Below are 27,492 nucleotides of genomic sequence, written 5' to 3' on the forward strand. Positions count from 1 at the left end.
CACTTTCTCACTTTGTCACAGTTCCCCCTTCCCGTATCCTCAAGTCCATTCTCTAGTAGGTCTGCATCTTTATTCCCGTCTTTCCCCTAGGTTCTTCTGACCTTTTTTTTTTTTTTTTTGATTCCATATATATGTGTTAGCATACAATATTTGTTTTTCTCTTTCTGACTTACTTCACTCTGTATGACAGACTCTAGGTCCATCCACCTCACTACAAATAACTCAATTTCGTTTCTTTTTATAGCTCTTAAGTACTCAGAATTCCATGAGCATCTGGAAAACGTTCTCAAATAACTGAAGGGTAACTGTTTTGTCTCAAAGTTTCAATGGAACAAGATAGAAAGCCCAGAGATAAACCCACACACCTATGGTCAACTAATCTATGACAAAGGAGGCAAAGATATACAATGGAGAAAAGACAGTCTCTTCAATAAGGGGTGCTGGGAAAACGGGACAGCTACATGTAAAAGAAGGAAATTAGAACACTCCCTAACACCATACACAAAAATAAACTCAAAATGGATTTGAGACCTAAATGCAAGACCGGACACTATAAAAGTGTTAGAGGAAAACATAGGAAGAACACTCTTTGACATAAATCACAGCAAGATCTTTTTTGATCCACCTCCTAGAGTAATGGAAATAAAAACAAAAATAAACAAATGGGACCTAATGAAACTTCAAAGCTTTTGCACAGCAAAGGAAACCATAAACAAGATGAAAAGACAACTCTCACAATGGGAGAAAATATTTGCAAACCAATCAGCGGACAAAGGATTAATCTCCAAAATATATAAACAGCTCAGGCAGCTCAATATTAAAGAAACAAACAACCCAATCCAAAACTGGGCAGAAGACCTAAATAGACATTTCTCCAAAGAAGACATACAGATGGCCAAGAAGCACATGAAAAGCTGCTCAACATCACTAATTATTAGAGAAATGCAAATCAAAGCCACAATGAGGTATCACCTCACACCAGTTAGAATGAGCATCATCAGAAAATCTACAAACAACAAGTGCTGGAGAGGGTGTGGAGAAAAGGGAACCCTCTTGCACTGTTGGTGGGAATGTAAATTGATACAGCCACTATGGAGAACAGTATGGAGGTTCCTTAAAAAACTACAAATAGAACTACCATATGACCTAGCAATCCCTCTACTGGGCATATACCCAGAGAAAATCATAATTCAAAGACACATGCACTCCAATGTTCATTGCAGCACTATTTACAATAGCCAGGTCATGGAAGCAACCTAAATGCCCATCGACAGATGAATGGAAAAAGAAGTTGTGATACATATACAGAATGGAATATTACTCAGCCATAAAAAGGAACGAAATTGAGTCATTTGTTGAGACGTGGATGGATCTAGAGACTGTCATACAGAGTGAAGTAAGTCAGAAAGAGAAAAACAAATATCGTATATTAACGCACGTATGTGGAACCTAGAAAAATGGTACACATGATCCGGTTTGCAGGGCAGAAGTTGAGACACAGATGGAGAGAACAAACGTATGGATACCAAGGGGGGAAATCGCGGTGGGGTGGGAATGGTGGTGTGCTGAATTGGGCGATTGGGATTGACATGTATACACTGATGTGTATAAAATTAATGACTAATAAGAACCTGCAGTATAAAAAAACAAACAAACAAATAAAAAAACAACTAATACTAAACTTTCTTTGGGTTATTTGTATTGAAATATGTTAATATAAATGTTTCAGACATTACATGAAATTTCTAAAAATCTTATATGTTCTGGTATAATGTTATAAGTCATAATTCTAGTTATTACTTTAAAATGTATATATCAGAAAAAACTAAATTTCCTTGTCAATGCATTATTATGAACTTTCATCAGATCTTTAACCATGGTCATTTTTAAGTCTTTTGTCATTTACAGACAGTTCTGGGTGTACTGTGATGCTTTTGCAAAAATGTTCCTATAAAAAGGGTTTCATCTTCAAGGAATTCATGGAAAAGACTGACAAGTACAGGTTTCTGGTAACTGACTATACTGCTGAACTGAATGAATAAGCATTTTCAGAACTCTAATGGAAAACTGATGAATTCATAAAAGCGCTAACAAAAGATCAAGATGAAAAAAAAATAAATTACATGGGACTGAGTGAACTGATGAGGATGATTATAATTTTTGTGACTTTCTGTTTGAATAAAAAAAAATTCCACAAGGACTCAGAGGCAAAAAATATACAAATCAATTTTCACTGCAAAGTAAAGGAGCTGTTACAGTGGAGGATTACTGGACTGAATGTCAATATTATGACATAGTATGAATGTGTTTCATGTTTGGTAATTGCAATCATTGTTACTTTTGTTGTAGCCATCCATTTACAATGCTTGGTGTCAGTTTATTTATCTCTTGTAAAAATAAAATACAGTGTGTGTGTGTGAAAAAAGAAAAAAAAGAAAAAAATTATACTGGGGTACAAAGTTCACTTGTAAAGAGGTTATTTGGTACATACAGATTAATACCTTTTGTTTGCTTTTACAAATAAAAAATAAGCAATATGCTATTTTTTTTTACTATCCTAGCTTTTCTATAGATAAACTATTAAACTATTACAATCAAATTCTGTTTAGTTTTTTGACAGCCTCCATTTTACAACTTAGTTCCTATATTTTCTACCTGGTTGTCCTTTCAGAACATGCCTTGGGAAGTTTCACTACATCTACTGACACACATTGCTTTCAGACTTCCACAATTAATCCTGAAATTATCACATTTTCATTTCCAGAAAGTCTGAAATATTTTTCATTGAAATTTCATAGAAATCGAGCTATAGAGTTATAGAACTCAATTTGCAATGGATTACTAAAAAAAGAGGTAGCATATTATATGGACAACCATAAAAACCGAGACAAGACAGTAATAACTTAGCTTCTTAAAAACCCACTTGTGTCACCAGATCATTAGGGGCAAGCACTTCTGAGGCACGGGGTGGGGGGGATTAGCACTTCACCGCTGCAAGTGTGAAATGCCGCTTTCTATAATCATCTTTATGTCTTTCAACTGAGACAGAAACTTCCATCTCACGGATTTTAGAGCAAAAAGGACCAGAAACATTCCTTTTGGCCCATATCCTTTTGTGTCTTTTCCCTTCTCCTGACATTCTCTTATTACTTCAGAATTCTTATTTTTTCCAAAAAGAAAAGAGAATAGGTTGAATTTTTATCCCTTTGAAATGCCTCACTGGACCCCTGAAAAATCACTTAACTGAAATTGATTTTCACTTATTTTTAAACTTCTCAGTCCCTAAGGAGTGCCATACTCTTTAAGTTACTTTAGTTAGGATTTTACATTTTAGCTTTGCCTAGAGTTGGAATTTCAGATGGCTTAAAGGCAATTTCAATTTTTAAAAAATAGTGGCCTGGGCTTCCCTGGTGGCGCAGTGGTTGAGAGTCCGCCTGCCAATGCAGGGGACACGGGTTCGTGCCCCGGTCTGGGAAGATCCCACATGCCGCGGAGCGGCTAGGCCCGTGAGCCATGGCTGCTGGGCCTGCGCGTCCACAGCCTGTGCTCCGCAACGGGAGAGGCCACAGCAGTGAGAAGCCCGTGTAATGCAAAAAAAAAAAAAAAAAAAAAAAATAGTGGCCTGTGAGGTATGCTTAGCCTTCTGAAAGAGAGATGCTTTTCAAAGAAATGCCCCCAAATTTTCACATGCCTATAGACTTATGCAATTTCATAGAGGCTTTCTAAGAAAATTTAATTTAATAAGGGTTTCCACCATAATGGTCTCACCTAGACACTCTGCCATTTAAATTTCCACAGGGGCTTGATGTTTACAGAAACTTCTGAATCGTGACAACCTTGTTTATCTGTTTGAAGCTCATTTTTATATGCTAGGTTTTACTAAGCAGAGTATAATAAAAGGGCTATTTAAGGTTTTTTTAAGATTTAGAACAAAATATTGTTCCATCACCTATGTCTTAAGTGGAAACGCTAAGGCAGGATTTCTCCACCCCGGGCATTACTCACATGTGGGCTGGGCCCTCCCTCGTCAGGGGCTGCGCTGTGCTGTGTAGGAAGTTTAGCCACATCCCTCGCCTCAACCCACTAGATCTGAATAGCACCCCTCTCTTGCCCTCCCCACCTGCCACTACTTCTGACAACCAAAAAATATCTCCAGACATAGCCAAACACCCCTGGGAGGCAAAATGAGCCCAGGTGAGAAGTGCTGCTCTAAGGCATGCTATTTTGTGTATCTTCAAAACCAAAGATTCTACAGTAAGCCTCAATCTTAATCTTTACAGAGAAGGCATATAATGTAAGATGAAAACAAGTAGGACCAAAACATTCTGGCAGGGAAAAATATTCTAAAATATAACCAAGCTGAGATTGTAATTATAGATCAGTCACTTTCTGGGCAGCAAGGTCTGATTTCAGCTGAATCTCAGCTAATTTCAAAGTCATTTCTCTGTAAAGGGCACCACTCACTTTTAGGTTCGTCCCCAACATTTGCTTCTTTTCTCTCTGAAGTTCTTTTCTGTAGGGATGGATGCTTTCCTCTGTGTCTGATAAAGCAGCCACATCACCACTACTCTTTTCACTGCTTGCTTCACAATTCTGCACCAAGTTGCTTTCAACCTTAACTAAGGCAGAAGAAAAAGAACCAAGGGTAACCAATTCCTTCTCCAAAGCTAATGCTAAATGACCAAGTAGGAAATCCTCACTTCCTAATTTTAGATTTTTGAAGAAACTGTTTATAGGGAGAACTCTGCTGAGATTATGAAGGCACTGGAACAAAACTGTTTGATTCCTGGAATAAAAAACCAAACACAATATTACACAACTTAGGACGGTGCAAAATGGTCATGTACAACATACTGTAGTAATCAATTAATATTCATTTCTAAACTCTCTAGTAATCATCAGAACCAATAATGCATTCACGTGGTCACTGACATAATTCAGACCGTAGCAATCAAATACGGTCAGCCCCGTGGTTGGTTGAATCGCAGATGTGGAACCCATGGGTATGGAGGGCGGACCATACTACGCCGTCCTCTAGGACTCGAGCATCCGTGGATTTTTGTGTCCACTGGGGTCCTGGAACCAATCCTCCATGGATACAGAGGAACAGCCGTATACATATCCTAAACCAACTCAGTTAGTATTAATCAGGTTGCTTCCTGATTAAAGTTCTTTCTCTGAGTAATAAGATCAAAATTATATTTTTAAAACTTCATTGTGGGGGAGCAGTAAGGGGAAATCTTAAAGTCATTACTAGGCCCTAATCAACCCCACCAAAAAGCCAAAAACAAACATAAAATCAAAACGGCTTCAGTTTCTAAATGAGACCACCTGTTCATTCACGTTGTACCAGGCGATGACCTGGACATGTCCCATAATGGTACAGAACACTACCACGGGGATCCCTGTTGACACACACACACACACACACACACACACACTTCCCTGGACCAATTCCAATTTGATGTGCATTACCTGGAATAGACTATTAAAATCCCTTCAAATGGTGTTCTTTGTTTCCAGTTGAAGAGTGTCCCATAGAAGCTTCCTGGCCTTTTGCAAAAGCAAATTTCTGGAAATTCTTTGATAACTTCACATTCCATGTGTTCTAAGAGCCATACCTTCATTGAATTCAGAGCATAGCTGGGTGATATGATCTGAAAACAAGTTCTCTGCCAGGCCGCAAGAAGCGCAAAGAGATCTTCCATGTGTTCTATGGCAAAAACATGTCACAAGTGCTGTCATTAAACTCGGCCCATTATCACATAAAGGGAGTTCTTAAAATTTTCTGATTCAATTAGGTATATGATTAAAAAAGGACCCACAAAAATTACCTATAGGTTTCTTCTTTGGAAATGTCAGCAGGTATTTCCCACTTGAAAGATCTTCTAGACTTAAAAAAATTCTGCCGCACTGAACATAACGAGCTGCAGAATGGTTATCATTCTCTCTCTCTCTAATTTGTAGCAGCACAATGCAGCAAAAATTACTGAATGCTAAAAGTGGCGAAAGAGATGTTACAGCAGTAATCATCTGCACACACTCTTTCTCAGATGGTTGTACACAAACAATGCTTTCCTCTTTCCCTTCTTCCTCCTCGCTATCAACACTCAACTTGATTTTTTTTACCTCTGATCCTATTTCATATGGCACTGAGCTTGGTACTGGCGAACATTTCCTACTCAACTTGATCACCCTACTTTGACACTTAATGAGCAGAAAGCTGGAGTTAGGGGCTTGATCCATTGACAGAGATAAAGTCGCATGATTCAGGGACCTGTAAAAAATACAGAGCTCTGTTTACTCTAAAAGCTCATTCTTTAAAATCAAACAGATGATTAAATGCCATACAAACAACAACCAAAAAGTTTTATTCTCTCCTTTCCTAGGAAACATCATTTCAAATGTAAAATATATCAGAAAATTAAGTGTAAAAGCCAAACATATTTTTAAAGATTCTGTAATAGCACTTCTCTTGAAATAGGAAAGCAAAGACATTATAAATATGCTGGACTTAAGGAAGTAATTTTTTAGGAGAAAGGAAAGGTAAAGTAATGCTTGTATTTTATTTCTGAGGTAGATTTTTCTCCTTTCCTCTTAAACAAGAAAAAAAAAACGACTAAGTTTTTAAAAGAGTCGATTTTGGCAATTATTTAGAATGAAATACCTCCATGCACTATATTTCTGTTGGACAGTGCTGTTGTAGAGCATCAAGATAATGTTATCATGTTAGAATTTACTTACACCTTCAAAGAAGATGTGGTTTTCACTCCAACAACCAAGCTATCTTCTATTACACGATACCATATCTTCTCTACTAGCTGTTCTGAATCTTGAAAATTATCTGATAACTTTTCATCAAAGGTATAGACAGGATTTTCTTCTTCACCACAAAGAGTGGCAAGACATTCCTTATGGAAAAATGTTTAAATAACTGATTACAACAACAACAACAAAAAAAACAACCTGCCAAATGTAGCAAAACTAAAAAAATAATGTAAACCAGCTTTTGGCTGGGCCTTATGGCTTACATATTTTAAAATAAATTATCAATAATATATTATAGGTTATACATAATTCACTAAAATAAAACTTATAAAACATATAATTAACCATCTACTTGGATTAAGAAGCATGGCCTGACTGTAAACAGGGCTCTGGGTACCCAACACAGAGCCAGCAGGGATGTAAACCTGGAGTCCATTTTGAACACTAATCTCACAATATGTGCTCAAGGCATGCTGAGAACAATCCAATCTTTATTTTAGCAGTGACTAACTCTAAACTGTAACTGGAAACTTTTGTATGAATAACAGTGATTAAACTATCTTAGGACAGCTGATCGATTATTGCTAAAATTTTCTTCTTTTATTTTTCCTTTTTTTTAAAAAAAATTCTAGTATAGTTGATGCTAAAATTTTCTTCTTAAGGTCCAGGCCACACTCACTTATTTCTGCACACATATGGATTTATAATAGAAATGGAAATAGGAGGAGGAGTAATCATAATAATAATACACAACACTTACTGAATGCTTGCTATATGTTAGGCACTGTTCTAAATGCCATTCATGCGTCAATTTGTTTAACCATCACAATAACTCTAGTACCCTAGGTCGGTAGTATTATTATCTACATTTTCCAGATAAGGAAACTTGAGGCACAGGGAGGTCAGGTACCTTGCCCCAGGTCACCCAGTTAGCAAGACTCAGAGCTGGAATCTGAACCAGAGGCAACTGCTTCCAGAGCCCATGTTGCACATTAACCATTACTCTATACTGCCCCTCTATGTGGTAATTACTGAAAAAAGATATGGACACTTACATTACAGTGAACAAAACATGTTCCTAGGAATCTGACACTTCTGCCAGTAGCTGTGAGATTTGAGGCAGGCTATTCACCTGAAACCTGCAGAAATTTTTATTACCTGCCAGAATTGCTCTTAAAGTTAACAATGTAAAGGGCCCAAAACAGTGCCTTGCACACAGTGGCTTCAATGCATTAATTTCTAACATTTCTTCCCCTTTTCTAACACTGGCAAAATCACCGGGGTCAAGTGGGGAAGGGAAATGGGAAGACTTTGAACAGTGACTTTCTACAAGGACTCACATGAGGTTTCCCAGGAGATGAGAACAGTAATACAGAAATGCAAGACGATGTGCTTTTGTTTTTTACGTTAATGGAATCATATTTTGGGCCAAAATCATCATATGGCTAAGACCGAAATACAGACACAAGGCAAAGAGCATTACAAGAACAGTAAATCTTAAAGGAAGTCAAAGCAAGGCACTAAAGTGACTTCAGGGAAGAAAATGCAACTTCAAGTGTATCTATGTCCAGCTTTTCTTGATTTATCTGTAACTCTGTTATGCTATCTTTCTCTGTAGGGAACGAATGTGCATAAATCCTATTTTTTATGAAGTCAAAGCAGTTTTTGCTCACTTTCTACATTACTATACTGGCATAAGTAACTGCAAGGTACCTGAAGAGGTTCTTACGATGGTCAACTACAAGGGAAACGAGAGTAAAATTATAAAAAGCAGATATGAGGACTAGAAGAGCATAGCAATTTAGGGACATTAAGTAGAGGAATAAATATCCTTAGAAATGAACCACGCAACAGACTAAAAGAATAATTATATTAATGATGAAATTATGTCGCCATTAATACAAGGTAAAATAATACTCAGTATATTCTGTTTAAGAAGTCAGAAAACATATACAATTGTCCCTTGAACAAAAGGAGTTTGAACTGCGCAGGTCCACTTATATGTGGATTTTCTTCAATAGTAAATACTACAGTACTACTCGATCCCCAGTTGGGTGAATCTGCAGATGGGGAACCAGGGATACAGACGGCCCACAGTAAAGTTACTTGTGGATTTTCACTGCGTGTAGGGTCGGCGCCCCTGACCCCCATGTTGTTCAAGGGTTAACTGTAATTCACTTAGGAGTAATCTCTATTCAAACTATACAAATAAAACAGTTTAATATTTAAACCTTGTTTAAACAAAAGGACTTGTTCTCCGAGGTTCCTGATAAATGAGATTTTAATATCCTACAGAATAATTTGCAAAGTGGTAAAATATTGGCTTTTTAACCAAATAATTTTCAATGTCATAAAAGCCCGCCATTACATAATCCCTGCCACTTTGCTTCTTGATCCATTGTGCAGCATTTTCTAATATATTCCAATATTCTAATTTAAAGAACTCTTCAATAGCTTATAGGTTTTCAATTCATAAAATGATAAAACAGTCACATGATCAACTTTACCTCCTGTGCACTTGATGTACTATTATCTTTCCCTTGAAACAGGTTCATTAAAGCCTTGTAAGATTTTGAAATAATTTTTTCCTTAAGCAAGAGATGCTGCTGTAATTCCTGAACAGAAACCAAACCAACCTGTAGAGTATAAAGAAAAATCATTGCCAGAGATATAATTTCAAATGAAACCGAACATGCCAATAATTCAGTAAGTATATTCTCCAAATTTGCTTATTAATTCATTTTTCTATAGACAAATAAAGAATACGTCTCAGAGCAAAATTATTTTATTTACAAATTTTGAGTCTCTAATTACAAAGGAAAATAAACACAGCAAGTAATTATAATATTTATATATCAAACTGAGAGAATGCCAATGTATTTGCATCTGCTTCACTACTGAGCTAAGTAATGACTCAATACGAATATGAATAAGTCCAATCAATATTAATAAAAAGCAAGGCCTACCAACACTCCTACTCCAACAAGAAAACTGTTTTTCTTGTTGAAATAATTTCTGCTTCAAAAAGCAAGATGTATCATTATGAACAGAAATGCTTACTTTTGATTTGATACTGCTTGAAATCCTCTGTTCATATGACCTTTATAGCAAAATTTTAAAGGTAACATGTTAACAGATCCCAAACTGTCACACGTTAATTGTGCAAATAAACTCGGTGCTCGGGTCCAGTCTTAACTATCGGGGGTAAAAACTGGCTCTGAACTGGGCATATAGCAAACCGTTCCTTTTATTATACCAGATAAATAGATTTCAGGACTAAGGATGAAACATTCATGAAATATATTTTACTCCTGAAAATTTAAAGAGTCACGTCACTGAACATTTAGAAGCTGTTTCATTTCAGATGGATATCTGAGACTGTTTAAGTATTAATTCAGCTTTTAATATAACATGTTCTTCTAGACTGAAAAAAAAACAAGATGCAGCCTGTATTTGCCTTTCTTTTAAATTACATTTTAAGGCAGATAAATTCTTTTTCCTTTAATCAATGAATAGAAGTTGGAGAGTAAAGACTGAATTCTATCTTCCCTCGGTGCACAAAGTATGTAAAGTGTCTACCTAACGTTTTAAAACTTCATCTGTTAGCCTAGTTCTGAGGGCTCCACGTCATTCACGTTCCTTCATTCATTGGCCAAGTAACTCATGACTGTGGGGCCGTGAGATGTACCTGTCTGGGGTGGAGAGCCAAGTCTGAGGCTGCTGGAGGGGCAGGGAGTGGGAGAGGAGGCTACACGGGCAGACTGACAATGAGGGCACCCTCAGAAAGTATCCGTGGCCTCTCTTCCCTACTCTCTTCAACATGACCCCCACTCCAGGAATAAATCGTGTGTAATCAGACTACTTAAATATTCTATGTTGTTACCAGTTTTGTTATAAAATTATGAAAATAAGCCCATGATAACAAATTTAAACAACATAAAAAGACATCTCACCTTCCTTCCTAGACCCTAAATCCCATTTGCACAGCCAAAAGATTGCTTACCTTTCCAGAACTTTTCCACGTATATGTTAAGGTATGCTTTCATTCTCCTCCCCATAAACAAAACCTACCCCAAACCAAATAGAGGAGCACACTGCACTGCGTGACACCGAATCTTGCTTTCCTGTTCTTATTGTGGTCCCTTTCATACGTGCAGAAGAGTGTGCAAGACAAAAAAGCAGTTCATAGACTAATGATGAAGTAGATACCCCTGGAACCACACCCAGGTCAAAAAAGCAGCACTTTAGGAGCAGCCCACGGGCCCTCCCCAATAGAGAACCTCTCTCTGATGGAGGCAACACTACCCTGGCCTTTCAGGATAACTTCCTTGTTGGTCTTCATCATTTTACCATCCTCATATGAACTCCTAAGAATATGTTTAGTTTGTGTGTGTGTTCTGCTTCTGAACTTTTATAAGTGGAATCGTTCTGTATGTAATCGCTTTTCGAGTCATCTGTTTGTCGCTAGTAGCTGTAGCTCGTGCCTTTCACTGCTCTGTAGCATCCCATCGGCTCACTACACCAGTTCCCCTCTCCTTCCTCCCGCTGATGGACAGCTGGGTTATGCCCAGCTGTGGAGCATTACAAACAATGCTGCTGTGAACATTCCTGTACATATGCACAAGTGTCTCCAAGGTCCTGGCCTCTCCTTATCCCCTCCAACAAGTGGCTGGAAAATAAAATGCATAGGGGAAAGAACAGTGAGCTGAACTCTAGCTCTAGCTCTGCAAGCCACCTCACATTTCTGGCTCTCCATCTGCTTTCTTGTGTGCAAAATGGCGGAGAGGGTAGATTTGTTCATCTCTAAAAGGCCTTCCAGCGCTTAGATATGTTTTGAGCCACGTTGAGAGCTAGGGGTAACATGTGGATACTTGAAACAACATGGACGCTCAGCTATCTCTTAGTCCCTGCCTTCGAATGTCCCTGCCTTCCCTCTCTGTTTCTTTCATATTTTCCTTCTTTGTCTCTGTTGATACCTTCTAGATAATTTTTCTAACAGTCTAGTTTGCTTATTTGCTCCACATCTCTTTGAGTCAACTGTTAAATTCATCTGTTTTTTTTAACTTCAATTTATTTTTAGTTTATAGAAATGGTTATTTTCTGTGAATAATTAATCATGATGCCTTGTTTCTTCACGTGCTTAGTTATTCTGTAGGTGGCTCATTTTCTTTAAAAAATTACTTGTGAGATTCAGAAGAGACCTAGGATAAATGTGTATTCCTAGAGAGGATTTTATGTTGTTTCTGCCAGGTGACTAGGGCACTCTTGCTTTATGTTAAATACAAATGCTCCCAGGGCGATAGTAGCATCAGCGTTCTGCTTGTCTCCCTGGGTTCCAGCCTTTAGAGTTTGGCCTGCTAATTTATTCTTATATTTTCAGCTTTTTGAAGCTTTTAAGAAGATTTTAAAAACATATTCCATCTATCATTTTAAGTTGTTTTTATCATCAGAGTTGATCCAAATAAATTAAATGACATATTACCAGAAGTGGAATTTCTAAAAGTCATGCTTTCATAAATTAAATTATTTTGGCATCATTTAAAAATCAGTATAAAGAGGTACCTTAATCTTTCTGACAGCTGCATACTATTCCATGGTTCAGTTATATCATAATTTATTTACCATACTCCTAATGATGGATATTTAGATTTTGATTGAACTTTGTTTATTAATACTACTTAAACGTTCCTGTAAAATCAGCTTTGCTTACATGTATAAGTATACGTTTAGAACAGATTTCTACAAGTGAAACTGCAAGAGTAAAAAGATATGTGCAATTCACATTTTAATAGCTATAACAAGTTTCCTTCTGAGGAGGTTGGACCACTTTACATACTCAACAGTACTGCTTTAGGGCTTCCCTGGTGGCACAGTGGTTGAGAGTCCACCTGCCAATGCAGGGGACACGGGTTCATGCCCCGGTCTGGGAAGATCCCACATGCCGCGGAGCCGCTGGGCCCGTGAGCCATGGCCACTGAGCCTGCGTGTCCGGAGCCTGTGCTCCGCAACGGGAGAGGCCACAACAGTGAGAGGCCTGCATACCGCAAAAAAACCAAACAAACAAACAAAAAAACAATACTGTTTTAGAATGCCTATTTATATTAAGAAAATTAATCCTTTGTCAAATATATTCCAATTTCTTTTTATATAATTTGTCTTTTTATTTATTCTACTTTGTTTGGAGCACAGAAGTTTTTAATGTAATCAAGCTTTTCCTTTATGGTTCTATGTCCATTATGTTTGATTTATCTACTGTTCACATTCACCTCTAATATGTGTTCACTAAGCATTTACTGAATTCACTTCAATATTAAAATACTTGCAAAAAAAACTTTTAAAGGGCCTGCAAAGTACAAATATTTACTATCTGGCCCTTCACCAAAAAAGTTTGCCAGGGATAAAGGAAAAAGATAAATGACAACACAAGGAAACAGACAAATCAGAAAGGAGGGACAACTGGCCTGGCCTCCTCATTAGTGTCACTTTTTTCAAAACGGGGAGAGGGCATAATTCTAGATGAAAAGACCAATGAGACATATAATAAGCAAGTGCAAGTGTAAACTGATTGGATCCTGAAAAAAGCAGCCATATAAAACATTTTTGCGGCAATTGAAGCCATTTGAATATGGACTGAATAGTAAATAAGATTAAGAGATTATTATACTAACTTTCTAAGTGAATAATGGTATCGGGGTTACATAGGAGAATGTCTTTATTTTTAGGAGATTCCTGCTAAAACACATAGGAGTGAAGTATTAGAATATTTGCAACTTTCAAATGGTTCTGCAAAAATGTACAAGTACATGTACATACACACACACAGAAGCAGAAACAGATGAGGCAAATGTGATTTTTTTATAAAGTAACAATAGTTGAATCTACATGGGGACTAGAGATAATCACTGTTTTATTCTATGAATTTTCTGTATATTGGAAAATTTTTATGAATGAAAAAAGGCAGGTTACATAAGAACAGGCATCTTCTAATCACATTTCCATGTAAACTTGCATATAGTCATTAAAAATATCAACAAGAATATGCAAGTCAGAGTGTTAAAATTGGTTATATCACAGTAGTGGAATCATAGGTAATTGTTAGTGTCTCTTGAATATTTCTTGGCAGAGTCTGAGTATTTTACAGGGAATGTGTGTTACCTTCGTACATTTGGAAAACAAAATCAAAACCTTTTTTAGAGAGCTTTGTATGGAAAACTTGAAGGTAAACTGATCATGTTTAGAACATGTCATGATTCGTCACACTTGCTGCTCCTTTATGGTATACTGATCCTAAAAACCAGGAAGAATGTGTTTTCAAAAGTCAGCCTCTATTTTATAAGGCTTATTAAATTTACATAATCTTACGACAAAAAGGTATCATGTTTAGATGACACATTTATAAGTAATGTCATAATAGCTTTTACAGAGGTACCAAAAAAGGAAATAGATCCTTTGAAATACAGGTTTCCCCACTACCCAAAAGTAGAGCATGCCTATGAAACCTTTTGAAAGCCATTATGAAATGATGTAAAGCAAAGAAGCAATTACCTTAGGACACATCTTGCTAAGGGATGCACACAATAAATGGGAGATAAAGCACGGGTGCTCACAGACACAGGTCAAAGCTATGGCAGCTGGATGCTGAGAGGCCGAGCTCAGTCCCCAGGAAGGAGCTTGGCGGGGCTACTCTCGCTTCTCGGGACGCGCGGTGTAACGGCTCGTCGCAAAACAAACGCTGAACGCTGTTTTCGCTTTCGCCTTTTTTCATAAAAGCGAAAGTCCTCTTTGGATTTCTTTCGGTTAGCAAAAACAGGTGCTAACGCAGGTCTTTCGTAAAAGCAAAGTGGCATAAAGCAAAGTGGCGTAAAGCGAACTTTCAAAAAGCAGGGGATACCTGTACCATATTTTCCCTCCCAATCACTCAGTTTCTTATACTTTAAGGACCTTTCTTTCAATGTTCTTTCCTTCATTTAGAACAGCACTAATCCAGAAAAGCAAAAGCAGAAAGCAAACAGACACTAACTTTCAATCTTCTTTCCAGAGGTGGAACCACCAAATAATTCTTTTTGCCGTCAAATAAGTCATCTTCATTGTAATCCAATGTTTCACTCTAATAAATAAAACAATACACTAAAACTGAAATTTTGAAACAAATTGAACATTCTTAAGATTAACAAAATACAATTAAAGTTTATCCAAAAGGCAGTGTGCCACAATACACATTGTTATATAAAAGATAAGATACATATTTTCCCCCTCATCTTCTCATAACTAGAAAAAAAATTATTTCCACTATTACCACCCACCTAACATTTGTATACTGCTTCAAAAAGTATCAGCTTACTAGGCTTTTTTTTTTTTTTTTTTTAATAGTGTTTTTTATTTTTACTTGTTGACAGTTTGCTTTATCTATTTATTTATTTTTGGTTGTGTTGGGTCTTCGTTTCTGTGCGAGGGCTTTCTCTAGTTGTGGAGAGCGGGGGCCACTCTTCATCGCGGTGCGCGGGCCTCTCACTATCGCGGCCTCTCTTGTTGCGGAGCACAGGCTCCAGACGCGCAGGCTCAGTAATTTTGGCTCACGGGCCCAGTTGCTCCGCGGCATGTGGGATCTTCCCAGACCGGGGCACGAACCCGTGTCCCCTGCATCGGCAGACAGACTCTCAACCACTGCGCCACCAGGGAAGCCCAGCTTACTAGGCTTTTATAAAATCCCATAACTAGAGAAAATAAGAATTATTCTCATTTTACTAATGGGAAAAAAAAAACAAAAAAAAAACTGAGGCTCAGAGATGTTTTATATAGATCTGAAACTTCCAGAGTATTATTTTCCTTATGCTCAAAATCTTAAGATATTATGAACGGTTACTTCTTTTAGTAAAGTAGTTTCGCTTTATTTTGTTCCTTAATTAATCCAATATTATCATGTTTATTGGTATAAAATGTGCTTTTCAGAAGCAACGATAAAGTTAATTTACAGTATTATTGTCACTTGAGTGAATACCAGATATACTATATTCCAAATTTATAACAAAAACACCTACACTAATATGTATAAAATAGATAACTAATAAGAACCTGCTGTATAAAAATAAATAAATATTTTTAAGAAGTCAATTTGTATAACATTTGTTGAAAGAAGAGTCAATGTACTATGTAAAAGATTCAATGTATGCATTTTTAAAGTTCTAAAAGCTTACTTTAAGTATGAAATCAAAAATATTTAAAGGGTAAGTCAAAAGCTTTAAAGTGCTCAAATTTTCTAAAATGTTCTTAAGTAACGCATAAAAAGTAAACAGAACTTACTGAAGAGTTTAAGTTGTCCAGGTCTGTTATTTTAAAGGAACTGAGGCAATCTGAATTCAAGGGGTCCTTAAAAAGTAGCAGTACTTGTTCAGTTCCAGTTCCAAGAAAGTCATCTATCAGCACTGAGCTAACTTTCTCCCACTTAGCAGCAACCTGAAAGAGTGTTAAAGAAGGAATAGAGAAAGAAAAAAATCAGATGTGAAGTAAGCTAAATCCTTTTGTTGCACGTAGCTCTAATTTGTTATCTTCAATCTTACAAACAAGCAATGAAAATGGTAGGGTAAACACTGAAAACTAAACTAAAATAAAGATATTGGGAGATGAGAAGACATAAGGAGTCAACAATTTATAAATAGCAAGGTACTGAAATTTCTTTATCAACATTTGTCCAGGGACTGTCACGTTCTTGATTTCCATATTAAAATTTTATAATTTATAAATTCTAACACTTCTCATGACTAACTCTAGTGAAGATTCTTTCTCTAACCGGTTAATTTAAGGATGACCCTCACTCCCATAAGCCTTAGTGGATATGTATTTATGATCAAACCAATTAAACAAGCAATTCAGTGGCATTAGGTAACTAGACGGTACTAGCAAACGCTTTAAGAGCTCTCAAAGCAGAATAATGTTTAAGAGTCCATATGAAATTAATTAATACCCTAAACTCTGGTAGGACAGAACACAGTCATTATGAGGGGCACAGAAGGGGAGGGATCCTAATAGTAGGGCACCTAGAATCATCCTAGCCTAATGAAATGATTTCTTAAGTTTATACAAGAACGTGAGATCCCAAGTTTAAAACAGAAGACAACTTCTTAAAGATCCATAAAGCTGAAACCTTCCAGATTGGCTCCCTAGAAAACTAACACCATGGGGATCAGAAATCCCTTCTCCCTCAGGCAGAAAAGCTGAAACTCCCACGTAGAATCCCGCATGGATACATCATCCTCTAGGTGGAGGGTAGCCTGCATTAGAGCAAGAACATAAGACTTTCAATCTATATAATGAAATATCAATCTTTCACCTATAAGGTTAATTCCAAAGCAGTGATTTTTCACTCATGCAGGGAGAAAGCTGTAAACTCATATCCCCCCTTCCTCCCACTGCCCCACCATGAATAGCATGGACTATAATGAACCACGTGAAGAGACACTGGTAATAAGAACGTGCTCAGCACGCAAACACCATAGAGCTGTGCACGCATGCATCCACACACACGCTTGCAATCTCTAGCTCTAGAACAGCACCATCCAAAAGAAATATACGTGAGCCACAAATGCAAGGCACATATATAACTTTAAATTTCCCAGTAGCCAATAAAAGAAAGTTCTCTAGTAGCAGTAAAAATGTGAAACTTATTTTATTTAATCTACCTAAAATATTATTTCAATTCAATATAATCAATAAAAATTATTAAAGAGATATGTTATTTCCATTTTTTACTAAGCCTTTGAAATCTGGTGTGTATTTGACATGGACAGCGCATTCTAATTCACACCAGCCACGTTTCAAATGTTGAATCGCCACCTGGGGCTAGTGGCTACCGTATCAAACATCGCACCTCTAGAACATATTAGCCTCTTTCTATCTACAACACACCACTATCTGTTTCACATATACTTGACAATGATCTCAATTTTGAAATGCATGCTACATAGATACTTGTCAAAACCTGCAGAGACAATTTCTTAGTTGTGGCATGTGGTATCTTTAGTTGCAGCATGCGGGATCTAGTTCCCTGACCAGGGATCCAACCCGCACCCCCCCCCCACCGCATTGGGAGCACGGAGTCTTACCCACTGGACCACCAGGGAAGTCCTGTGATAGAAATTTTAATTGAGCTTCTAATTAAATTGACAGGGCACATCAAATAAGGCAGTACCTGCTTTTTTTCCCAAAGCAGCACAAGAACTTAAAAGATTGTATAATGCACTAAAAAAACTACTTTGGAAGATCTTAAACTATAAACACTTCATATCACATAAATGAATGTGCTGATAAACATCTTAAGCCAGGAGAACACAATGTTAACAAAACACCAGGGTCAGAGAAATATTATCGGAGACACACAGTTACAATCCTCCAATTTCCTTTTCATTTTCTGCACCTTTTTACTTGTTATTGAATGCTCAATACCAGTGAGTATTTTAAAGCAATTTCCCGACCTTACATTAAGAGACATGACTACATGTAGATAAAATGTGAATGCTTGCTCAAAGGACAACTCTGAGTTTCAAAATGTAACATAATGAAATTCTCTAAGCAACGGTTTTTTTAGAAAAATTAACACATCACTTTTCTCTGGAGAACAATTATTTGTCTCTAAAGGGACAATGATAGATTTCAAGGAATTCCTCTAGATTTCATTTTAAGTTTAAAACGATAATGACCAACTTTTAAAAACCTCAACAACTGATTTGAGTTTTCTAGAAAGGTTTATGATCTTATTCTAAGTAAAAATACAAAGCCAAATAAATAGATAATAATTGTAGTTATGTATTTATGTATTTCCAAAAACTCAAGGGTTTTTTTTTGTTGTTTTGTTTTTTTAAGGTTTTCAAAATAACATTTATTTCTTAAAAGTTAACATGTGCATAATTGGAAACCAAAGAACACAAGAAGCAAAAAACAAAGTCATCCATCATCACAAGCAGTTTACCATTTGATGTGTCCTTCTAGGTCTCGTTTGTGTACTTAAACACAACTAAGCATCCATTTTTATGTAATTAAGATCATACAGTTATGTATCATGCTTTTTCACACATCATGAATATTTACCACTTGAAAGTCCCAGAGCTATGAGTATTTTGATAACCAAAAATACACTACACCAACTCAATCTGGAAGGAAAAAAAATGTAATCCTTTCTTGGCGACAAAAACTTCAGAAAAGACAAAAATGGCAACAGGCCTCTAGATAAAGATATTGGCAGAGTTATGATTAAAATACTACATTCCCTTAACGTTCAATTAAAAATGAGACATAAAGCAACACAGTACCCAAAGTATAATGCTTTTAAGAGGATTCATTATCTGATCTAAACTATTAAAGTATTAGCAAGGAGGTATGTTTCCACTGAATTACTTAACAATGTATTCCTATAGTACAGCTAAGAGATGCACACACATCAATGGTTATCATCAAAATATAAAAAGGAACACATCCACATACTTCCCTCCCTTTTATACTGCCTTCTGCCTCTCTGCTGCCAACCTAATGAACAAGTCCTGGTGTACATTTCTCAGATGGTTTAACAATTCCATGTCCAAGATGCTACTTTTTTTTTTACCAATTATAACAAAGATATTTACAAATTGGTTAATTCACTAGCTCTACTTTTTATCATACACTGTGACCTCAGGACTCCTAAAAAGCCTAGATGTTGCATAATAATGAATGAACCTCGTCCATAATAAGCACTGGTTCTTTACAAAAATGCACATTTAGACCTATGGTTATAACCTAAAACTGTCTTCTAGATATGGAGATATTAGCTAAGAGCCCTTCCCTTCACCCTCCTCCTCCAGCATATCAGCGACTAAGTACAGGACTATATCTAGCTCCAAGAGGTGGATTAACATAGACGCTCCCAGAAGACACAGCCCTTCCTAAAAACCAACAAAAGGGCATTTATTAAGGGGTTATTTTACTACCTCTACTTTTAATATACTTTGGGCATTAGGACTTGCTTATTCTTTAATACACAGCAATATTAACTAAAACACACAAATAGAACAATGGTTGGACAATCTGAACTTGTCTAAAGACTCATGGGCACAGATCCCTTCTCTGTGCTTCCTTCCCTGTCCGCTCCCCGCCTCCCCACCACCCCGTGAATAGTCAGGTTACTCTCCAAGACTCAAGTTTAACAATTTCCACTCCCCCAATACAACCATTCCTATGAATTAACAGAAAAAAAAATACTTAAAAGGTGTTACTTTAAGCTTCCCTGGTGGCGCAGTGGTTGAGAGTCCGCCTACCAATGCAGGGGACGCGGGTTCGTGCCCCGGTCCGGGAGGATCCCACATGCCGCGGAGCGGCTGGGCCCGCGAGCCATGGTCGCTGAGCCTGCGCGTCCGGAGCCTGTGCTCCGCAACGGGAGAGGCGACAACAGTGAGAGGCCCACGTACCGTTAAAAAAAAAAAAAAAAAAAAAAAGAAAAAAAAGAAAAAAGAAAAGGTGTTACTTTTAACTTTCTATTTTCAACATATGTTGTGCACTTTTACACATCTAGAAAGATTAGATGTTTAAATACAGATTTAAGTTTGTCCTCTATGTATACACGCAGTAGCACTGAAGAAACTGCACACAAAGGCTATAGTCACAAAGTGTCTCCTAAACAGGAACACTCTGGCCTAGAAGCTTCCCCTTCTCATCTCTATCAACCCAGTGGACAAGAATAAGAAGCATCTGTAATGCTTAGAGGGGATTTTAACAATTTTACTTCCTCCGGTTGTTTTCAGAAGTCTTTCCTATGAATTTTAACACAAAGTGTACACAATGTATTTATTGGCTATTTTTGTCATACACTGGCAACCTCTTTAACATATAGGTAGACTAGATGTTGTAAATTTGGACCCTCTGTCCTTTATGTAATGTACACAGCCAAGTAAAACAAAATGCAGACACACCAGACAATGGTTAGTCTTTGTATAAAGCCCTTTATACTTTCTTCTTTCTCCCTGAACCAGCACAAATAAAATAATGTGTACTGCTCAGAGAGGTGGTTTGATCATTTTGATCACTCCATTTCTAAAAGACAGTATTTCACATGAATTTTAACAAAAGGATATATCTACAAAATATGTTACTTCACTACCTCTACTTCTAACATACTTTGTGCACTTCTAAACATCTAGAAAGACGAGATGTTTCAAATAAGGACTTAAGTTTGTCCACTATATACACAGTAGTGTTGAATAAACTACACACATGTAACAATGGCTAGATCTGAAAGTATCTTCTACATAGGAACATTCTAATCTAGCACACTTCGTTTCTCCCAGTACCTCCTTTCTGTCATCCATCCAACACTGGGCAAGGACAGGCACAGGTGTCACTTAGATGTGATTTACAATTTCACTTCCAAAGGCCCTTTCAGAAGACGGCCTTTCAATGAATTTTAACACAAAGTGTACAAAATGTGTTAGTTTACTAACTCTACTTTTGTCATACATTGGCAATCTCTTTAATATCTAGAGACTAGATATTATAAAATTGGGACCCATTGGTCCAGTATATACAAAATATATAAAGTTAAACAAAATGCATGTAACATATAGAGCAATGGATAAGCTGAAATGTTCCAGTACCTGCTAGCAAAACATCTTTTGCAATCTTCCCTCCCACCTCCCTAAACACAGTGAACAAGCACAGAGTACGCTGTCCAGAGAGGAGGTTTAACAATTCCATTTCCAAAGACAGTATTTCCCATCAGTTTTTAAAAGCTATTTACAAGAAGCATTATTCTACTAAAAGTACTTTTAAATACATCAAGCACTTCTAAACATCTAGAAAGAATAGATATTTCATAGAAGAACTTACTTGTCCACTATGTACACAGCACTGTTAAATAAAATTGCACACATGTAACAATGGTTATAATCTGAGTATCTTCTAAATATGACCATTTTGGCCTGAACCATTTCCTCCCTCACTTCCTTCTCTCCACCGCCAATCCAGTGGACAAGTACATGCGTGTGTAATGCCTAGAGGTGGTTGAACAAATTCCTATCCAAAAGTCATTTACAGAAGACAAGCTTTCCTATGAATTTCAATAAAGTATACAAAATGTGCTCATTTTACTACTTTGTCATACACTGGCAACCCCTTTAACATCTAGAGACTAGATGTTGCAAAACTAGGACTCAATTTGTCCATTATATACACTATATACACAGCAAAACAAAATGAACATACAAAAAATGGTTTTGTCTGAAAATGTCCAGGTAGGAACACACTAGCATATTACCTTTTGCAATTCTTTCCCTCCCTCCTCCAAACCACTGAACAAGTATAGACAATAGCATATTGCTCAGAGAGGTGGTTTAACATTGAACATTCCCAAAGACAGTACTTCCTGTGAATTTTAGCAAAAAGATATTTACAGAGTGATATTGTACTACCTCTACATTTAACATACGTTGGGCACTTCTAAACATCTAGATGGACTAGATGTTTCAAATAAGGACTTAATCTGTCCACTATATACAGAGCAGTACTGAATGAACTGCACACATGTAACAGTTATAATCTGAGAGTGTCTTCAAAATACCAGCATTCTAGCCATTCTAAGACCAACCCCCTTCTCTCTCTCCCCCCTCCACCAACCCAGAGGGCTATCATGCTCAAATTTTCAGAAGACAATCTTTCCTAGAAATTTTAACACAAAATGTACAAAATGTATTATTTACTAACTCTATTTCTGTCATACACTGGCAACCTCTTTAACATCTAGAAAGACTAGGTGTTGTAAATTAGGACTCATTTTTCCATTATATACACTATATACACAGCAAAGTGAAACAAAATGCAGGAACATAAAAAAGACAATGGTTAATCTTGCCTCACGACAAACACACTGGCACAGAGCTCTTTGCACTTCCTTCTCCTCCCCCCGACCTTGAACCAGTGCACAAACACAGTGCATACTGCGTACTGTTCAAAAAGGTGGTTTGGCCACCCCTCCCCCCCCAAAACATTTCATACGAATTTTAACAAAAAGATATTTACAAAATGTCTTTTTACTACCTCTACTTTGAACATATATCAGGCACTTTAGAACATCTAGAAAGACTAGATATTTCAAAAAAGTACTTATTGTCAACTACATACACAGTAGTAAGGAGTAAAATGCACACACAAAACAATGGTTCTAATATGCAAATATCTTGTGACCAGTCTGGCACAGAAGCTTCTTTTCTTCCTCCTCAACGTCTTCCATTCCATGTCCTCTAACCCACTGAACAAACGTGGACCTCTGTGGCTCCCGATGTCGCCTCTAGAGGTGGTCAAACAACTCCATTTCGAAAAGTCATTTCCAGAAGACATTTCTTTTCTACGGTTTTCTTAAAGAAACAAATGGGCATTTACAAGACATGTGACTTTAACTCTATCATACGTCGGCAACCTCTTCACATCTAGAAGGCCTATATGCAGCGAAAAGTTTTCTTTCGAAAGGTTGGGGGGAAAGTTGAGAGCAGCTTTTTCATATTATATACACAGGCCTTCTATAAACGGCCAGTAAATCTTCCCAAAGGGTGGCGGGCACTTCCTATTGGCCGCATGTGGTACGTTATTCTACCATTTCCATCTTCCGACATTGAGGTCTTGATAGAACGACGACCAACCGCCCGATGACCCGCTAACGTTCCACCCGTTGTCGTCGACCAGGGCTCCGCTCACTTTCCGGGCCCGTTAAGGCCTTTGTCCATCATTGTCCGGACGAGGTGAGGTCTCGTCCAGCTGGGACAGAGAGGTCACCTCAGGTCCCAGATCCGCGCGGGCTCGAAGGCCCAAGTGTGGCTGAGCTGGCGTCCACGTAGACCCCTCTTCCCGGGCCCTCGAGGCTCTAACGGCCCTCGGTGGTGTTCCAGTGGCCGCCATTCTTCTCGCCCTGCCACGCCCGACGCCCAAAGGCGCCACGTCCTCGGTGGCCTGCCAGAGGCTTCGCCTAACCCCTGCAGCGTGAGGTCAAGAGACCCGGCGGTAGGTGGGATCTGGGCTCCGAGGGGCCGCCGCCATTAGGTCGCGGAGGTGGTGGTGGGGGAGCAGTTCGTTGCTGCTTCTGGGCTCGGGCCCTGCCAGTGGGCGGCCGCGGCGAGGGCTCTGGGGCTCGGCAAGACACAGCCTGAGCCTGTCCCGGGGGCCCCCCAGTTCACCTGCCGACCAGAGGCCGGAGGGCCTGGAGGGCCCCGGGCTAGAAGGCCGCGATCCGCTTCTTAGCGCGCTCTCTGCCGGAACTCAACTCAAGGGTTTTATGACTCAAAATCGCAAGGCAAAATCCTTACCAAGTAATATTCAGATAATTTTAAGAAAAAAGACTGATGTAACATATATGATTTTCTTTTCAGTGCAGCACTAAAAATTGATTTGGATAATAAGACTCCAGGATGAATCCTATGAAGCACAGGGATGCTTAGTAGGTCTAAGACTATGCCAACTGAGTGATTAAAAGTACCATACCTGGGGCTTCCCTGGTGGCGCAGTGGTTGAGAAATGCCTGCTAATGCGGGGGACACGGGTTCGAGCCCTGGTCTGGGAGGATCCCACATGCCACGGAGCAACTAGGCCCATGAGCCACAACTACTGAGCCTGCACATCTGGAGCCTGTGCTCCGCAACAAGAGAGACCGCGATAGTGAGAGGCCCGTGCGCTGCGATGAAGAGTGGCCCCCACTTGCCACAACTAGAGAAAGCCCTCGCACAGAAACGAAGACCCAACACAGCAAAAATAAATAAATTAATTAATAAACTCCTACCCCCAACATCTTCTTTAAAAAAAAAAAAAAGATGCAGGGGACACGGGTTCATGCCCTGGTCCGGGAGGATCCCGCATGCCGCGGAGCGGCTGGGCCCCTGAGCCATGGCCGCTGGGCCTGCGCGTCCGGAGCCTTGCTCCGCAGCGGAAGAGGCCGCAACAGTGAGAGGCCCGTGTACCGCAAAAAAAAAAAAAAAGAAAAAAGTACCATACCTGAAAGTTCTTTTCCCAAACAGCACAAGCATCACTGGCCCTAAAGGATATGACGAAAAGGAGGTCTCCTCCACCTGAATCCATAAGTTGAACTGCACAAGGATCTTCAAATGGAAGCTGGCACACACTTTTAGGAGTCCCATTTTGGAATGAAATCAGCTGATTCTTTTGAGTAAGAGCAATCAGAGACATTCTTAACTGGTTGTTGACAATCTCAGTTGCATAGACATGCACACATGTTATCACACTGGTATAAGCAGGAGGGATAATGTATGTATCACTTATTACTTCTCCCCTTTCAAGGGAGTATACACAAAATTGAGTATTCCAAGTTGCATAATCTGATTTTGAAGGCTGTGGGTTACATCCTTCCTCAGATAAGTAACATCTCTTTCGTCCTAACAAAACCATACCTACATTTTCAATCTCCCCTGTCCACTCAATAGAGGAAAACTTAATGGACATAGTAACAACTTTGCCAGTTTGGGAAGAGATATAAAAGAATGTTTGGACACATCTCCATAAAACTAAAGGGCCATTAAGGACCCTTACGCTGTCCTTCAACTCACAGTGTAGTTCAAAACTCAAACGCTTTTCAAATTTATTGGTACTGTGAAGAAATAGTAGAAAATATCTGAAAATGTTACTCTCTTTAATGCACTGTATCATAATATAAGGCAGATTAATTCCAGTTCTGAAATCTGAAACACAGTCGCAACCCATAATTTTTAAATGAGAGTATTCTTCTTTTATGCTAAAGAATCCAGTGGATTTCTGAACAAATACTCCTGTTCCTCTGTCAAATACCATTCTTCTGACATGTAGTAACACAGGTGTTTTTGTAGGCCCTTCATCTACAAAATTTCCTTTAGACAAACGAAAAACAAGGACTTCTCCATTATAACAGAAGAGCCTTTCTTGTTCATTAGATGACATTGCTCGTTTGCTAGTAAAGCCACAGTATCAAGTCCAATTTTCAAATGTAAATCGATTCCAGTTGATGCTTCTAAACCTAAAAATGAAATGAGGGAAACTGCCATCCAGTAGGCAGAGCTGAAAAGAAAACACATGTTTTTGTTAGAGAACTATCACATAGGTAAATATAAACTTTGACATTTTTAAGCTTTTTATGCTATTTTAACAGTCACGCTTATCAAAAAACTGTATCCCAGGGCTTCCCTGGTGGCGCAGTGGTTGAGAGTCCGCCTGCCGATGCAGGGGACACGGGTTCGTGCCCCAATCCGGGAAGATCCCACATGCCGCGGAGCGGCTGGGCCCGTGAGCCATGGCTGCTGAGCCTGCGCGTCCGGAGCCTGTGCTCCGCAACGGGAGAGGCCACAACAGTGAGAGGCCCGCGTACCGCAAAAAAAAAAAAAAAAAAAAAAAAAAAAAAAAAAAAAAAACTGTATCCCAAATATTATTTCTGTACAGCCGTTAAAAAACACAGTTTGCAAAGAATGCAAATAACCACACCACAAAAGATAACCGAATGTGTTAACAGCATCTATTAAAAGGTGCGGGTGCTCTATTATAAGGAACTGCACACATTCTCTCTGGCTCAGGGAATTTCTTAAGGGTGGTACTTCTGTCTCTCAAACCTACCGACCTAATCTGGTTTCTCCCTCTCGGCCTTAGTCCCTCTACAATGACAACTCAGTCAGTCAAGGATTCAAATTAGAGCACTCCCACAGCCCAGGCGCTTGGGTTCCTGCTTCCCTGAGAAAGGAGTTCGAACGGACTCGATGGCCAAAATGAAAGCCCAGAAAGAAAAATAGGAGATGTTGTAACATGGCTTTAAAAAATCTCCATAAGAGTAATAGAAATAAATCTTAAATCTTACTTTGCAAAAACAGTGCAGTTTTACACCCTAAGGGAGTCACTATCCTCATTCAAAGTAGAAGAAAATAGAGGTTATAGAGGATCTATAAAATAGAGGATCCTCTATAAAACAGAGGATTAAAATAGAGTATCATTATTACAATGAACACAGAATTAAATAATAGCTATAATTATTAATGCTTATTATATGCCAGGTACAATACATGCATTATTTCACTTAAAGCTCACAACTACTCTTTTAAAGTAAGTATTCTTATTATCCCATCTTATAAACAAGAAAACCGTAGTCTAACAAAGGTCAGAAAATTCTTCCAAGCTTACAAAGCTAATCAGCAATGGCACTAGATTTGGAAGAGGGGCCCAATGCCTCCTGAACCTACACTTTTTTTTTTTTTTTTGCGGTACGCGGGCCTCTCACTGTTGTGGCCTCTCCCGGTGCGGAGCACAGGCTCCGGACGCGCAGTCTCAGCGGCCATGGCTCACGGGCCCAGCCGCTCCGCGGCATGTGGGATCTTCCCGGACCGGGGCACGAACCCGTGTCCCCTGCATCGGCAGGCGGACTCTCAACCACTGCGCCACCAGGGAAGCCCTGAACCTACACTTTTAACCACTACACTGTCCTGGCACACATTCCCTTACTCTGAACACTGGTTATGAGAAAGGCAACTTGAGAGAATTAGTAAAGTAGAATACAGAACAAAGGAACCCCCCCTCCACTGAACACATGTAACAAAACATGTAAGAAAAAGATGTTGATGTCTCTTTATCCAGTGGCTATATATGCTGAGTCACTCCTGTAACAGTTACCAAATGCTTAGCATATGCTAAGAACCGTGCACCTTTAGAACACCCTCTGAATGTTGGGCCTGCCTTTTACTAGATGTGTGATCT

General features: G+C 38.5%; 1 protein-coding gene across 1 annotated transcript; it reads right to left on the minus strand.

Annotated features, from left to right (window-relative positions):
* Positions 1–4,371: 4,371 nt before the first annotated feature.
* Positions 4,372–25,726, minus strand: FANCB (FA complementation group B; the record flags this gene model as incomplete). The annotated part of the gene is made up of 8 exons (XM_079727364.1): positions 24,763–25,726; positions 16,069–16,221; positions 14,789–14,875; positions 9,276–9,404; positions 6,745–6,911; positions 5,835–6,277; positions 5,476–5,713; positions 4,372–4,786 (listed from the first exon to the last, which is right to left on the minus strand). The coding sequence occupies exons 1-8, from the start codon at positions 25,696–25,698 to the stop codon at positions 4,372–4,374; spliced, it is 2,568 nt and encodes an 855-aa protein (XP_079583490.1). The 5' UTR covers positions 25,699–25,726.
* Positions 25,727–27,492: the final 1,766 nt, after the last annotated feature.

The sequence above is a fragment of the Hyperoodon ampullatus genome (genome assembly GCF_949752795.1).
Source record: "Hyperoodon ampullatus genome assembly, chromosome: X".
In the NCBI taxonomy this organism is placed as follows: Eukaryota; Metazoa; Chordata; class Mammalia; order Artiodactyla; family Ziphiidae; genus Hyperoodon; species Hyperoodon ampullatus.